This window comes from Bison bison, unplaced genomic scaffold (assembly GCF_000754665.1).
Source record: "Bison bison bison isolate TAMUID 2011002044 unplaced genomic scaffold, Bison_UMD1.0 scf7180017864260, whole genome shotgun sequence".
NCBI classification, from domain to species: Eukaryota; Metazoa; Chordata; class Mammalia; order Artiodactyla; family Bovidae; genus Bison; species Bison bison.
This window is the reverse complement of record NW_011494832.1, coordinates 4,096,246-4,113,517: the sequence shown is the minus strand read 5'-3', so window position 1 is coordinate 4,113,517 and position 17,272 is coordinate 4,096,246. Positions and strand designations below refer to the sequence as shown.

General features: G+C 37.7%; 1 protein-coding gene across 2 annotated transcripts in view; it reads left to right on the top strand.

Moving 5' to 3' along the window:
- The window catches only part of GNAT3 (guanine nucleotide binding protein, alpha transducing 3), a 59,710-nt gene that overhangs the window by 36,808 nt on the left and 5,630 nt on the right, over positions 1 to 17,272 (top strand). For both annotated transcript variants that reach the window (XM_010848105.1, XM_010848106.1), the window contains 3 exons: positions 2,434 to 2,562; positions 16,004 to 16,133; positions 16,321 to 16,474. In XM_010848105.1, the coding sequence (XP_010846407.1) occupies positions 2,434 to 2,562; positions 16,004 to 16,133; positions 16,321 to 16,474 (413 nt within the window). The remainder of the gene's footprint in view (positions 1 to 2,433; positions 2,563 to 16,003; positions 16,134 to 16,320; positions 16,475 to 17,272) is intronic.

The following is a 17,272-nucleotide window of genomic DNA, read 5'->3' as shown; positions in this document are numbered from 1 at the left end:
TCATGCATTGGAGAAGGAAATGGCAACCCACTCCAGTGTTCTTGCCTGGAGAATCCCAGGGACGGCAGAGCCTGGTGGGCTGCCGTCTATGGGGTCGCACAGAGTCGGACACGACTGAAGCGACTTAGCAGCAGCAGCAGCAGCAGCAGTGCAATGGTATTTCTTTTCATTCTTCTCTCTTTCTCTTTCTTCCCCCTCTCTTCCTTTCCTTCCTTCATTCCATCTATCCATTCATGTACCTGTCTATTAATCTATTCATCCAATTTTTCTGGAAATGAGATATTTGATTTTCTCTCAAACCTAAAGACTCTTTAATTTGAGGTCAATAAAGAGATGAGTCCTAATCAGGGAATGTTGGGACCTCACCCTCCACAATCAGTACTAGCAAACTTACAGAAAAGCATCACGAGAGCAGGCAAGATTTTTATCAATATTTTGCAGTTTGCTGATTGGGGCTGTCTAGTTTGCAACAAACTCCACATACTTTAAGATTCAACATGGACTTCACTGAAAAAGATACTATTTTTACATAATTAGAAAAAGAATAATATTTTTTAAGTGATTTGAACTATAGGTATTTTAGGCCTCTGGCTTGTTTTAAGTTTTAGACCACAGGCTTGAGCACCAAAATTCTATATTTGTTTATTAAAATGAGTATTTTAGATGCAAATTTGTCACTCTGCCAATGCTTCTGCTTTGTTTGACATCATTTATTTATGCAAATAAAAAGTACATTAAAGTGTGTCTTTACCAAAGCATTCATTTACCCATAACTAAAATGGATTTAATCTCTGTCACAGCAGGTATGTTTCTGTTTGGATTGCTTTTAGTTTTGCTCCTGCATGAACCAACTGACCAACAGTATACTACCACATATGCAGCCTGAGTTAAGAAATTCACCAAAGACCTTGCTTCAGAAATAGAAAATAGATAAAACAAAATATCTTCTAACATTTTTTTCTGATGTATTTATACCCTGATTTGTCTTTTTATCATAAAATTAAACTATTATAAAAAACATGGTGATCAATTTTCACATTATACACATATGTTTTTCTGAAGACTGACTATCTATTTGTCCTTGACCAAAATCCCTTTGGGACACTTGACCATTCTTAGTTTATTTCAGCTTAAAATCAGAAATACCCTTCAAGAATAATTATCTACATTGCTACTGAATTTATTTTCAAAAACAAACAGCATTAACTTTTAAAGCATTGTGCTAGACTTTGAGGTATAACAGCTCTTCAACTTAGTCTCTGAAAAATTGAACTGTTGAACAATAACTAATACTCAGTTATATTCTACCTCTCAAATTCTGTCTAGATGAATGCATGTCCATTATAATCTTTTTATTTAGGTTGTAAGTATAAACTTGGTTCAATATAAAGGCCAATTTGAGCATAAAAACTTTACTAGGCTATTGGTATCTCTATTTAATATTTTTATAGAAATAGCCATATTGCTAAGCTCCTAAAACCTTAGTATCAAAAGTATAGAACAGGTGATTTTCAACTGTTTTTAAAGCAATAAAGCACTTTGTTTTACTCCAGCGACATGATCTGGCTTGAAGGATGAAGCTAAAAGCGGTTTATTTCCTCTAATCTAATAGACTCTTCCAGAGCACACAGCTTAATCATGCTCATTCCAGCCTCCCACCACCCCTAGATCCTGTGGGCAGAAAGAGGACAGTACTTTGGCTGATGATAGTAGGCTTTTTAAATGTGGCCTCTGGAGAAGAGCAGAGGACATGCTGAGGCACTCTTGGAAGAGAAGAGGAGGCAGGAAAGTATACAGTGTATAAATTCAGCTTTCTGTCCTCAGGAGCACTGACTCAGGAGTGGGTCAGCAACGTAACTAAGTAGTTCCAGCATGAACCAGAAAGAAAATGAAAAGCTTCTTCTATTACTGACCTAACTGGATAAAATCATGGCACTTAATAAAGACAGTTCCAATTCCTAAACTAGATGATCCAGGAGAAACAACACAAAACCGACAGACCACAATACTAAAACAAGTCACTCTCTTAAAATTCCAACTGCCTAAATACAAACTACAGCATTTTGAGACTAGTCTAGTGACCATCATTACAAGAAAGCATTTTTGGCGGAGGGATGATCTAAGTCCTGTAAGGAGAGCTTTCCTCTCAAATGCCTATTCAGACACCAGTGAATCCATCATATCAGCCTTGTAAAATAAAGCTAAGGCAGCATTCACCCAGCTGCCTTTACAAAAGGACCCGCAGGTCAGTTGTGCGTCACACCCAGCACTCTGCCACATCCTAGGCACTGAGCTCTTATAATTTTGAGAAGCAGAGTTTGAAAAGCATCAGTCTGGAGGTTAATCAGTTTAATGGACTCTAAACGAAAAATTCCTGGTATCTTCTAACACAAAATTAAAACTATATATTCTTTTTTTTATTATTATTATTAGCTACCTTAATGATTTGGACAGAATAGCAGCGCCTGGCTATGTCCCGAATGAACAAGATGTTCTACATTCTCGAGTGAAAACAACTGGAATCATTGAAACTCAATTCTCCTTTAAAGACTTGCATTTCAGGTATGAGCAAATGTCTTTTTAAACTCTCAACAGAAATATGCATCAAGCACATATTCTTTATGGAGAAGAGCTCTAACCCATGATCAAGTACAATGAGTCCTTGGGCATGTTCATGAGGCCTTGTTTACTTCAGTTCCATGATCTTTCACTGCCCTCCTGTAGCTCTCAATGCCAATCCTGATCCTGAGCCTCATCCTCCTCTTCAAGAAAAAAATACCTCTTCTTGAGCAGGTGGGAGCTAGATTTTAGTTTCCTCATACTTGAAACTGATATCCTACTTTGAAAAAAACAAAAGGAAATACATTTAAATAACACTGAAGCAACAGGTGCCAAGGATCTTATTTCTGTACCTTCCTACTCTCCCATTTGCTTGAAATGTTATTTTGTTTCCTTAATTTAAAAATGCAAATAATTTAGAAGAGAATTATTTGAATGTGATGCTATCTACTGGAATAACAAGACCTATTTCATAAGCATAATTTGGGTATGAGTCGATTATTTTCATTGCTGTTGCATTATCAAGACCCTCCTAGCAATTCTGTTGTAAAATTACCCATTTACTATACCAAGAAATAGAAATCCATACTATAGTGTTAGAAAATGTCCCTTGACACTTAAGTACCTCTCCCTACGATTGTGGATGAGATAGAATGCTGCTGCTGCTGCTGCTAAGTCATGTCAGTCGTGTCCAACTCTGTGCAACCCCATAGACGGCAGCACACCAGACTCCCCCATCCCTGGGATTCTCCAGGCAACAATACTGGAGTGGGTTGCCATTTCCTTCTCCAATGCATGAAACTGAAAAGTGAAAGTGAAGTCACTCAGTCATGTACGACTCTTTGTGACCTCGTGAACTGCAGCCTACCAGGCTCCTCCACCCTTGGGATTTTCCAGGCAAGAGTACTGGAGTGGGCCGCCATTGCCTTCTCCCTGAGATAGAATATTAGATATTAAAACCATGTTCTAGATGTACCCTTAAAGCATAATTAAGGGTATATAACATAAACATAATTATTTAATTAATAAAAACATAATTAAATCATTCATGCATTCAATAATGGGAATCTTTTAAAAGTAGAAAAAAATGGGAAAAGGTGACATGAATTGTTTGTATCCATTGAGGAAAGATTGTTTCAGTGGGATCAAAGTTTAATTGCTTTAAAACTATTGTAATTACTGACATATAGTATTTAATTAGAATATTATTACACAGATGGCCAAGATACTTTCAATTAATATGGAAGAAAGCCCTGAAAACTGCCCATTAATGTCAAGCACACAAATAATTAATTTTCTGAAAGATGAATGAAAGCCCAAACAGGATAAGGAACTGCAAAGGTTGGGATCAACATCTCTTGGCAAACATAAGCAGCTCGTCTTCAGGCCTGTCATCACTGTGGTACAGTTCCTCTTTGGCAACTACTTTCTCCAGACTCCTGATCATTGATCCAGTTTTCAGGGTTGTACTTTGAGAGCCCAAATCCTATTGCTCCTCTGTTCTACCCCTCCTAAGCCTCTCAAAGCAATTTTGGCACACTCACATTTCTTTGACTCTTTCTCCTCTCCAAATTTTTCCCTGAAACAGGCTAGAAGCTGACTACAGGCCTTGGGGCTAATCCTACCAAGGTTCCAATCAGAGTCTCCATTAATTAGCAGTAACTGTTGAGAAATAAAATTATCTCTTCTTTGCTTGTCTAATGTGGCTGTTGTAAAAAATTAGTTGAAGTCCCAGCAGAGAATTATAACTTGGTGTTAGCTTATCTTACATAAAGCTAATGGAATTTTCTGGATCCTAGACTGTCTTATTATTAAAACTGGCTGATAAGCCAGTTTTAAAAATTAATGTCACATCTTGAACATCTAGAAACTTCCAAGCCTGGTCTTTCTTTACCCCATCAAACAATCAAGTATCTTGTCAGAAACGCTCACTAGCATAAATTATCTTTTTTTATATCTCTGTTCCTTGAACGTCTAAGTCTGAGTCTTTGCACTTACTGTTCTTCTTAACTAAAATGCTCTGACACTAGATCTCTGCAAGAACTGGCCCCTTCTTATTAAGTTTCCCAATCAAACACTGTCCCCTCATAGAGTCTTGACCACCTTACCTATTAACCATCCCTAAATGTCCCTGTTAAAACTATATCCTGCAGAGTGTGGGTAAATATGTAACAACAAGCCCCCAGGGATGGAGGGGGGTCAGACTGATTTTTGGCCCTTGAGGATTTCTTGAGTGTCAATACCCTAACAATAGCCATTTTCAACTTACAAACATGATGACACTAAATGTAGAACTGGGAAGATATACAAACAGTTCTTTCCAGCCACACCAACGTGAGCCAGTATCATTACACAATTGATGTTACAGCATTTTTCTCTTTTTGAAATTACCACTACATGAAACTGCCTTGTTTCTTTATCAGTTTGCTCCTTTTGTTTCATGTGATCTGAGGTCCAGAAGGCCAGGGGCCACGTTTGCTTACAGCTCTATCTCCTGTGATCACCACAGTGACTAACTCCGAGCAGGCACTCAGTCAGCCTTAATCCTGCCTGGAGGAGTGAATGTACTGTGCCAAGCAGCTAGGAACACGGTCTTTACACCCCTACTGTGATATGATGATTGGGTGTTGCTGTCCTTACGTAAGACAAAGAGTCAAAAGTGAAGGCTGAAAACAGGTAGAAGCTTTCTGCAAGATCACACACAGAAATGCTAGAAATGTGATTAAAATGGCTATCTTTCTAACTTCGAAAACCACACTTCTTACACTGCTCAACCCTGATGGGCCATAATGTAAATTGGGCTGGAAACCACTCTTGTCCTGTAGAGTAAGTGCTTCTTCCAATGTTGTTGGTCATCCATAATTCCCTTCAGAGAGAAGAGGGAAGAGGGATAAAAAGACAGCCTACTGGGGAGATAAAGTCCTGTTGTTAGGGCTCTTTGGCACCTCACAAGTCTGTGCTCCTAAAAGGAGGGTATGTGTAAAACTGCCAACAAACACACAAAAGCTCAGGAAATCATCATCATTTCCTGAAACATCAAGTTCACTCAGTAGTGAACTTGATATCATTATCCATAATTTTGTAATATCATTATCCATACATTTTAAAAAACCAAGTAGAATACAGCATTTGCACTAGGACACTAGACTCATTGGTGCATCATCATTTTCCTTTCCTTTTCTAATTCTGTGGTTAGTTCTGTAAAGCATTTTAAGTTGTATAAGTAATCTTTCATGTATATATACATAGGTACATATATGAAAATATACTTTCTTATATTGTTGGCTCATATGAAGGAACGAGAAAGGTCTTGCTAATTCTTTATACAGTAGCAATGCTAAAATGTAAGATAATTGTGAATTGGACTGAAGCTCAGTTAAGACTCATTTTGACATAACATTTCCTATAGTATGTAACCACTACCTCTTTCCCACCCACTAAAACTAGGTTTCGAGCTCTTTTGTTTTCTTAACTTTAAAAAACTAGCTTTTGCTTTCTCTCTGGCTCAAGAGGGTGTGTGATTAAGAACATCATTTATGAGGAAGAGCATGTAGGAAATTCCTCTAGAAACAATATTTAAGCAATGAAATTTTGAAAATACTCAATTTTTACTATAAAGTGTAAAAAACACAGTTATACATGCTTGTAAGGAACTATTTCAAATCATTAAAAAAAAATTTCAAATCATTTAAATAGTCACAGCAATTGAGATAATTAATCCCTTAATAAATTCTCACAGCTAAATCACTTTTTTTTTTGAAGTACTAAATAGGATTATCCAAAAGTACACTGGCATTCACAGTGTAAAATTTCATAGTATTTAAAATAGGAAGTATAAAAATAAGGTACCTTCCAACTTCATTTCAGTAAGTGCCGAGGTACTTACATTAGTACTGATTTGTATTCACATAGCATAAATCATCCTAAAACTTTTAAAGATAAAGTCAATTTACATATTAAATTCAAGACTGTAGAATTTTAAACAGGAACATCAAAATGAAAAAATTCTGTCGATGCACTGTATCATCTTCATGTATCACCTGCTGCTGCTGCTGCTAAGTCCCTTCAGTCGTGTCCGACTTTAATGCAAATTACCTTGGAGTTTCTTTTATCATACCAGAACCTTCAACTGTCAAACTGGTAAAATTATTTCTCTTTACAGAAGTTACTATGTAAATAGAAAATGCAATGCAAATGTTAACCCTTTTATTATTATAAAATAATTCCTCAGGGCAAACAACTTACAGATCATAAGAGTTATCAGTTATAGAGAAGTCCTTTCTTCCTAGAGCTCTATGATTAAAATAATTGAAAGGAGATAAAACTATATGGAAGCTAGGGAAAAGAGGTCAGCAACTATTACAATGTAGAGCTTTAGATTTTGTAATTGTAATGTAACTATTTTCAACACTATCATAGATTTACCCAATCTATGATACAAAATAAATTATAATTGTTTTGAATTTGAAGTTAAATCATGCCCACTATGTTCATTTCTGTTGGAACATGAGACAGCTTAGGAGTGTCTGGTTCTTATTCTCTATTAGATCTCACAGAGCAATAAATCATGTATAACTATACTTTTGTTACAGGTATGTTCATGGTTAATGTTTTCAAAATTATAAGTTATATAACATGATATCTGGGCTATAGAGTCCATGGGGTCGCTGAGAGTTGGATATGACTGAGTGACTTCCCTTTCACTTTTCACTCTTATGCATTGGAGAAGGAATTGGCAACCTACTCCAGTGTTCTTGCCTTGAGAATCCCAGGGACAGGGGAGCCTGGGTGGCAGGTGGACTGCCACCTATGGGGTCGCACAGAGTTGGACACGACTGAAGCAACTTAGCAGCAGCAGCAGCATAACATGATATCTAATTTATTCTCATGATAGAATTTACTTTAATGACTTTAAGCATTATATTATTCAATAATCAAATAACTCTTCCGTAGGCATTTTAAGTTACACACAAATTTAGTAGAAAATATATAATGATATTAACAATTACAGGAGTTTAGCAACCCCAGGCTACCTTATGATGGTTAATCCTTTTGATTCTGTTTTTTAATAACAGTCAAGGGATTTAGAATGACCTCGGTGCATATTCTTTCTATCTGCAGCATCTGCCCTAATTTATTTTCAGAACTGGGCACAGGGAAAGACTTAGTGAAGCTACTTTGCTAAGACTGTGCAGTGGTAACACAGATACACACGTTGGCCCTGACACAGGCAGCCACCTTAGGACCTTATACCTAGCTTTTTTGTGGGGATCAATTTACAACATATATAAATGTCAAATCACTAGGTTGTAAATTGCAATAATATAATTTTGTATATCAACTATGTGTCAATAAAAAGATAAAATTCTAAAAAGTTATACCAATTCTGATATAGTCAAATATGTTGAATACATCCCATTCAACACAAGAGCTTAAAATAAATTTCTACTCAGATTAGATCTTATTTTTCTGTGGTCAAATACATAAAGGATGTCAGAAATTGTTATTTTTCCAAAACAGTCACATGCTTATAGGATAAGCAAAGACATCTTACAAAAAATTAGCTGCAATAGCACTATTTTTAGCTATCCTAGACTATGCAACGACTTTGAAAGTATATAAAGGGCCTATTATTTCATAATAACCTATTCTAATATGAAGTATGAATAATCTTATGTGGTTAAATATTTGTGTTTTTAAGTCCCTTCAGTCATGTCCAACTCTTTGCAATCCTATGGACTGTAGCCCACCTCTATCCGTGGGATTCTCCACGCAAAAACACTGGAGTGGGTTGCCATGCCCTCCTCCATATTTAGCCAATTGTTTAACATAAATTAGTAAAATTTAATACCTTTTCCAACTGTTTAAAATGGACTATAAAACTCAACTGCTTAGTCAACTGTTTAACATAAAGCCATAAAACTTTGATGGCTTGCCCTATATTAATACCATGGGCAGTTTAACAAATAATTGATGTTCAATTGTTGCTTAAAAGCCTGACCTGTGAATTTTTAGTTACATCATACCTGTCAGGCATTTAAACACATTTTAATATTTAAGAATCCTTTCTTAAATATCACAGTTAAGGAAACATGCATTAAGTCAATCAAGCAATCAAAAAAAAGAAAAAAAAACTTTTCAAAATGAGAACTGAAAGTTCCATCTAATGTCATTAAAGCTCTAATTATCTTAACTATTCAGGCAATTAAGGATATTCGAGCCACATCGCATATCCATTCACCTCATTAATTGTCCCAGTATATTTAACCAATCCAGATATTCAGTCAGCAAAAAACAGGTTGTGCTCTGATTTCTATTATTGTTTTTCTCAGAAAAGTGATGATGAAGTGTGTATTTATATTTCTTACATGTTCCACTTTGGGAATCTCCACATTTTTTTCAATGATTATAATGCTTTAGTGTTATCTGCTCAGTCACGTTTGACTCTTTGCAGCCCCATGTAGTATAGCCCACCAGGCTCCTCTGTCCATGAAATTCTCCAGGCCAAGAACACTGGAATGGGTAGCCATTCCCTTCTCTAAAGTAAGCCCCAATTAAAATTTAGAGGAGATAAACATGAAAAGACATGTAAAAATTAAATTACTACAACAGCAGCTAAATAAAATGTAATATCCAAGAGAATCAACATAAAAGCAAAACTGCAGCTACTGATCTGCTTTGCCAATGAGCATTTCAGTTCAGTAATAGCCGATGGCATTAGAAAAAAGGTCAATGCTCCCTGGACCTGTGTCTCTAACATCACTGCATAGGGAGAAAAAAAAAAAAAAAACTGTTTATCAAGTGAGTCATAAAATGAGAGGATTATTAGCATGCAATCTAAGATTTTTCAGAAGCCATTTTATCAATATGAATAAAACCTTAAGACTAAGTAATCTTTGTCCTCCCTTCCCTGGGAGGCTGTAAGATATGCTGAGAGAGAGAACAGTGGGCTAAGGATCACTTACATAACTTATACCTCGTATCAGAAAAGGAAAGATATAAGCATCTGAATGCAAAGTTCCAAAGAATAGCAAGAAGAGATAAGAAGGCCTTCCTCAACGATCAGTGCAAAGAAATAGAGGAAAACAACAGAATGGGAAAGACTAGAGATCTCTTCAAGAAAATTAGAGATACCAAGGTAACATTTCATGCAAAGATGGGCTCGATAAAGGACAGAAATGGTATGGACCTAATAGAAGCAGTAGATATTAAGAAGAGGTGGCAGGAATACACAAAACACCTGTACAAAAAAGATCTTCACGACTAAGATAATCACGATGGTGTGATCATTCACCTAGAGCCAGACATACTGGAATGTGAAGTTAAGTGGGCCTTAGAAAGCATCACTACGAACAAAGCTAGTGGAGGTGATGGAATTCCAGTTGAGCTATTTCAAATCCTGAAAGATGATGCTGTGAAAGTGCTGCACTCCGTATGCCAGCAAATATGGAAAACTCAGCAGTGGCCACAGGACTGGAAAAGGTCAGTTTTCATTCCAATCCCAAAGAAAGGCAATGCCAAAGAATGCTCAAACTACCACACAATTGCACTCATCTCACATGCTAGTAAAGTAATGTTCAAAATTCTCCAAGCCAGGCTTTCAGCAATACATGACTCATGTACTTCCGGATGTTCAAACTGGTTTTAGAAAAGGCAGAGGAACCAGAGATCAAATTGCCAACATCTGCTGGATCATGGAAAAAGCAAGAGAGTTCCAGAAAAACATCTTTTTCCGCTTTATTGACTATGCCAAAGCCTTTGACTGTGTGGATCACAATAAACTGTGGAAAATTCTTCAAGAGAGGGGAATACTAGACCACCTGACCTGTCTCTTGAGAAATCTGTATGCAGGTCAGGAAGCAACAGTTAGAACTGGACATGGAACAACAGACTGGTTCCAAATAGGAAAAGGAGTACGTCAAGGCTGTATATTGTCACCCTGCTTATTTAACTTATATGCAGAGTACATCATGAGAAATGCTGGACTGGAAGAAGCACAAGCTGGAATCAAGATTGCCGGGAGAAATATCAATAACCTCAGATATGCAAATGACACCACCGTTATGGCAGAAAGTGAAGAGGAACTAAAAAGCCTCTTGACTGATGAGAGTAAACGAGGAGAGTGAAAAAGTTGGCTTAAAGCTCAGCATTCAGAAAACAAATATCATGGCATCTGGCCCCATCACTTCATGGGAAATAGATGGGGAAACAGTGTCAGACTTTATCTTTTTGGCCTCCAAAATCACTGCAGATGTTGAATGCAGCCATGAAATTAAAAGACGCTTACTCCTTGGAAGGAAAGTTATGACCAACCTAGATAGTGTATTCAAGAGCAGAGACTTTACTTTGCCAACAAAGGTTCATCTAGTCAAGGCTGTGGTTTTTCCAGTGGTCATGTATGGATGTGAAAGTTGGACTGTGAAGAAAGCTGAGCACTGAAGAATTGATTCTTTTGAACTGTGGTGTTGGAGAAGACTCTTGAGAGTCCCTTGGACTGCAAGGAGATCCAACTAGTCCATTCTGAAGGAGATCAGTCCTGGGTGTTCTTTGGAAGGACTGATGCTAAAGCTGAAACTCCAGTACTTTGGCCACCTCATGCGAAGAGTTGACTCATGGAAGACTGATGCTGGGAGGGATTGGGGGCAGGAGGAGAAGGAGACAACAGAGACGAGATGGCTGGATGACATCACTGACTCGATGGACATCTGAGTGAACTCCGCAAGTTGGTGATGGACAGGGAGGCCTGGCGTGCTGCGATTCATGGGGTCACAAAGAGTCGGACATGACTGAGCAACTGAACTGAACTGAACTGAACGTCTTATCAACTAAATATTTGACTGAAAAGGAGAATAGTTACTTTTCACACATATGTGTTAATATCAATAGCAGAGTTCAGAGAAGATAAGTGATCAAAGTCAGGACATAACCACATGGCCCATTAAAAGAATGCAATACAACCCTTGGGAAGGGGAAAGTTTTAAAGTTTTACACAGTTATCGGTTTGACAACACAAAAAGCTATTTTCTGACCTGGGGAAAGAAGGCTCCACAACAAATATGCTTCTACTCTACTTGGTGAGGATTTGACAACTAACAGTAGATAGATGTACTTGTTAGGACCTGTAGTCTAAGGAAGCAGACCTAATGAACTTCGCAACAAAGCTTAACATTCACAACACAGCTGTCATACATAAAGAACCTAACATGGCACCTGCTACACAGCAGCCTCAAGTATCAACTGGATTAATGAGCCTTGTTTAGAGAGATAATTGTATCTATTTGATAACTTTATGGTGGAGTTTAAATAACTGTTGACTAAAAGTTTTAAAGTCTGAATGCATATTTATCATCCTTGCTTCCATAAGGATGTTTACTAAATTTTAAAAATTAAATTTGTTGGCTAATTTTTACATATTATAACCTTTAAGTCAAAACTGTCCTCTTCCTCTGTTTATATTGCAAGTCTGAAACTGTAGAGGGTTTGGTAATTAGCAGCACTTAGAATAGTCTTTGAAAGTGAAACTGAAAGTCCCTCAGTCGTGTCCAACTCTTTGCGACCCCATGGACTGTATAGTCCATGGAATTCTCCAGGCCAGAATACTAGTGGGTAGCCGTCCCCTTCTCCAGGGGATCTTCCCAACCCAGGAATTGAATCAGGGTCTCCTGCATTGCAGGAGGATAGGATTCTTTAATAATCCTAAAGAATAATAGGATTCTCTACCAACTGAGCTACCAGGGAACCCCATAATAGTCTTTATTGACACCAAATTTGAATTTCTAAACCACACAACTATCGAACTCCTAAACATCATCTTCAATAATATGAGCAACTTCTCTTTCAATATACTACTAAATGGAGTGATTTTGCATTGGTACACATATTTGAGGAATTTTAGTTCTATATGTCTGTTCTTTACTGGATTAATATGTGAAATATTAAGCACTAGAGAAGTACAATGTGTGGTACTTCTGATTATCTTCAATAAGTCTGCTGACTGATATTTAATACTCCAATATTGTTATTACCTTTGAAATATCTGTACAGGTTGGGTGTTCCTTGGTATTGAATATTTAATATTTTGGGATCAAGATATTATAAAAGCCCTGTAATTTTTCCTTTGCCTCTAATCTCTTCCTCATCAAATCTGTCTTCAGATTTGAACTCAGATCAAAGTGAACTAACAATAAGCACACAAGCAAATGTTAATACCCCAGTTCAAAATCACCTATGGATTGCCATTGACCACGATATAAAAACTGGTCTTCTCATGTAATAGAAAAGACAGAAAATCTATTTCTGGTCTAACACCTCAGGCTTACTCTTGGGTGCTCAAATCCTTTGCTCTTGCTTTTGCTCTTATTGCCTCTATCTGGAACATTCTTTTTACACACTGTCTTCTCTGCAGTTTCTGATACACACACAGACCACACACACAACTACCACCACTACAACCAGATCAGAAGATTCTCAAGACTGAAACTCTGACACTTAGAATGTAATAAATGCTCAATAAATATTTGCTGACTCAGGCCATAAATTTCAATATTTTACCGTAATCTTTACATCCTCCAAAATATAACTATTTGTCCCAAGCATGCCGTGTTCTCTCATTCCTTGATGACTTTGGGTAAAAATCCTCCTTCCATTTCATTAACATGGAAACTATTCATTTATTTGCAAGTATTTACTGCATGTTTATTATGTTATAGGCACAGTTCCTGGCATGGGGAATATAACCATCTCCAGTGTAGATAAGGTCCCTGCCCTCATGAGACCACTATTCTATTAGGGAGATGATAACTACTAAACATATGAAAAAAACACAGTTATTGATTGTGACAATTACTATAAAAGAAATGGAGTGATACAACAGAAAATAAATGGGCAGCAGAAAGAGTTAACAATTTACAAAGGATGCTCTAGGTAGCTATCTGCAAAGTCTCGATATTGATATTAAAACCTGAACAGTCTTATGGAAGGAAGAACTGAACCATGTTGCCTGGAAGGGAGATGCACTGTGCAAAAGTCCTAAAATAGCAAAAAGTTAGATTTATATTAAAGGAACTGAATGAATAGCATTGTGATTGGATTGCATTGAAAAGAAGAATGGTAGGAAAATGGCATCTGGTCCCATCATTTCATGGGAAATAGATGGGGAAACAGTGGAAACAGTGTCAGACTTTATTTTTTGGGGCTCCAAAATCACTGCAGATGGTGACTGCAGCCATGAAATTAAAAGACACTTATTCCTTGGAAGGAAAGTTATGACCACCTATTCAAGCATATTCAAGAGCAGAGACATTACTTTGCCAACAAAGGTCCGTCTAGTCAAGGCTATGGTTTTTCCAGTGGTCATGAATGGATGTGGGAGTTGGACTGTGAAGAAGGCTGAGCGCCAAAGAATTGATGCTTTTGAACTGTGGTGTTGGAGAAAACTCTTGAGAGTCCCTTGGACTGCAAGGAAATCCAACCAGTCCATTCTGAAGGAGATCAGCCCTGGGATTTCTTTGGAAGGACTGATGCTAAAGCTGAAACTCCAGTACTTTGGCCACCTCATGCGAAGAGTTGACTCATTGGAAAAGACTCTGATGCTGGGAGGGGTTGGGGGCAGGAGGAGAAGGGGACGACAGAGGATGAGATGGCTGGATGGCATCACTGACTCGATGGACGTGAGTTTGGGTGAACTGCGGGAGTTGGTGATGGACACGGAGGCCTGGCGTGCTGCAACTCATGGGGTCGCAAAGAGTCGGACATGACTGAGTGAACTGAACTGAACTGAACTGAAGCTTGCAAAGGTAGGAATGAACAAAAACAACTAGAACCTTAGAGGTCATCAAAAAAAAAAAAAAAAAAAATTTGTGTTTGATTCTAAGGGCTTCCCTGGTGGCTCAGTAGTAAAGAATTTGCCTGTAATGCAGGAAATCCAGGAGACTTGGATTCAATCCCTGGGTCAGAAGATTCTCTGGTAGAGGGCATGGCAACCCACTTTAGTATTCTTGTCAAGAAAGTCCTATGGACAGAAGAGTCTGGTGAGTTACAATCCATAGAGTCACAAAGAGTCAGACATGACTGAAGTGACTGAGCATACATTAACGGGAAAAGAAGCCTTTGAAAAATTGTAAGCAGGAAAGTGGTATAATAAGATTTACTTTAGGATAAAATTCTGAGTGCTGTGAGAATTTGTTTTTAGAGCTTTTAGAAACAGGGAGACCAATTAGAACATTTCTATAGTGTCCCTGGTGAGAAACTGTAGTGGCTTGTACAAGAGAGGAGTTTCAAAGGAGTGGATGAATTAGAAACTGCATTTCACATGTGCACTATATGTAAGATAAGGGAAAGAGGGGGATTACAAAGGATTCCTAGCTTCTTTATTGAGTTTCTCTGCCCACATTGGTGCTTTTTACCAAAATACAAAACCAGAGGGAGGGCCAAATTTTCAAACATCTCTTTTAAGTTTCATGATCACTCAGGGTGACTTAAATCTTCCTCTGGGCTCATATTTTACCTTCTATGTTAGAATATATATATATATATTGAATCTGAGCAAACTCCGAGACAGTGAAGGACTGGGGAGCCTGGCATGCTGCAGTCTGCAGGGTCACAAAGAGTCAGACATGACTTAAAGACTGAATAACAACAACAAATTAGAATATTTATTATAAAATATTATAATAATTTATTTTTCTCTTTACAAGACAGCAAGCTCATTGAAGACAGTGACTATATCTTTTTATCTTTGTGTCAGTAGGTTTAGCACAGTGTTGAGTACATAGTAGGCAGATAACTGTTCAAATGAATGAATGAATGAATGTAGGAGGAGCTCAGTGAACAAGCAAGACTTGTAGCATCAGAATTATGACAACTTTCAATCTTCTCTGGGCTCTAGTAATTTAAGAATACAGATAGTCTTTGATCAAAATCTCTAAGGCCAACAGATATCTTACTAAAACTTCAAACTACTGTAAATTTCCCAGTTGCTCAAAGTCAGTATGTGAATTATTTTACTCTACCCCATGTAAATACATGCTAAGTTGCCTCAGTCTGACTCTCTGCGACCCTATGGACTGAAGCCCTTCAGGCTCCTCTGTCCAAGGGGATTCTCCAGGCAAGAATGCTGGAATGGGTTGTCATTCCCTCCTCCAGGGGATCTTTCCAACCCAGGGGTCAAACCCACGTCTCTTACGTCTCCAGCATTGACAGGTGGGTTCTTTACCACTAGCGCCACCTGGGACGCCTGCATGAAAACCAAAAAATAAATAAAAGTTCTCTTTTTCTATAGTCCTTGAGCTGCAAGTTGCCCAAATAAGTCTTACTTCATAATCAGTAAAAATTAAAAGACTACCTTTAAACAAGCATTCATTTATAATTCCAAATGTTCGTCTTCATGTAAATTTTGGTGGATATTTGTAAGATTCATTTTTCTGTTATCCTTACTTTTTTAAAGAATGTTTGATGTAGGTGGACAGAGATCTGAAAGAAAGAAATGGATTCACTGCTTTGAAGGAGTTACATGCATTATATTTTGTGCTGCACTCAGTGCCTATGACATGGTTCTGGTGGAAGATGAAGAAGTGGTAAGTCTAAAAGGAAGACAAGATTGAGGTAAAAAATAAGCATTTGTGATTTCCAATATGACTACCCCATTCCCCAACTCAATTAAGAACTTCCAAAGACAGATGCTATTTCTAGATCCTTGTTCATAATCCCCACCATTAATATCTTGCAACAATCCTACACATTTTCATCTTTTATATCTAACAGAACAGAATGCATGAAAGCCTTCACCTGTTCAACAGTATCTGTAATCACAAGTACTTTGCAACCACCTCCATTGTCCTGTTTCTCAATAAAAAAGATCTCTTTCAAGAAAAAGTTACCAAAGTGCATCTTAGTATCTGCTTTCCAGAGTATACTGGTAAGATTCTTTTCCTTTAATTCCAAAGTAGTAAATTCTTGTATAGAAATACACTTTTCTATCTGGACCTTGATGTATAATATTTAGGAGGTTTGAGGCTATGATACTTCTTGAGTCATGTGTATGATCCACATTGGAAAGAATTTTACAAATAAAAGAGGAAACCCTCTCTACACTGCCTGCAATAAAACAAAGCTCTAATGAATAAAGGGGATGTGGTTAGACCAAACAGGGCTGAGACTCCATATAATGTATCAAATGGCATTGCAAACTACATTATCTTAAAAATTATGATGAGCATAAATTTTATTTCAAATTGGCATTTTTTAGATATTTCCCAATGAAACCTTGTAACGCTGTACTAGATCTTAGTGACTCTTCAAAGTCAGAATTAACTTTCCAGAGGACGATCTTGAATCAATTTGAGAATACTGTCAGCTTTTTTCCAGTTTTCCTACCTCCTAGAGTTTTAGTAGGAGAAGGCAATGGCACCCCACTCCAGTACTCTTGCCTGGAGAGTCCCACGGACGGAGGAGCCTGGTAGGCTGCAGTCCATGGTGTCGCTAAGAGTTGGACACGACTGAGCGACTTCACTTTCACTTTTCACTTTCATGCATTGGAGAAGGAAATGGCAACCCACTCCAGTGTTCTTGCCTGGAGAGTCCCAGGGACGGGGGAGCCTGGTGGGCTGCCATCTATGGGGTTGCACAGAGTCGGATACGACTGAAGTGACTTAGTAGCAGCAGCAGCAGAGTTTTAGTACTGACACTGTTTGCTATTGACTATAAATGTCAGGTT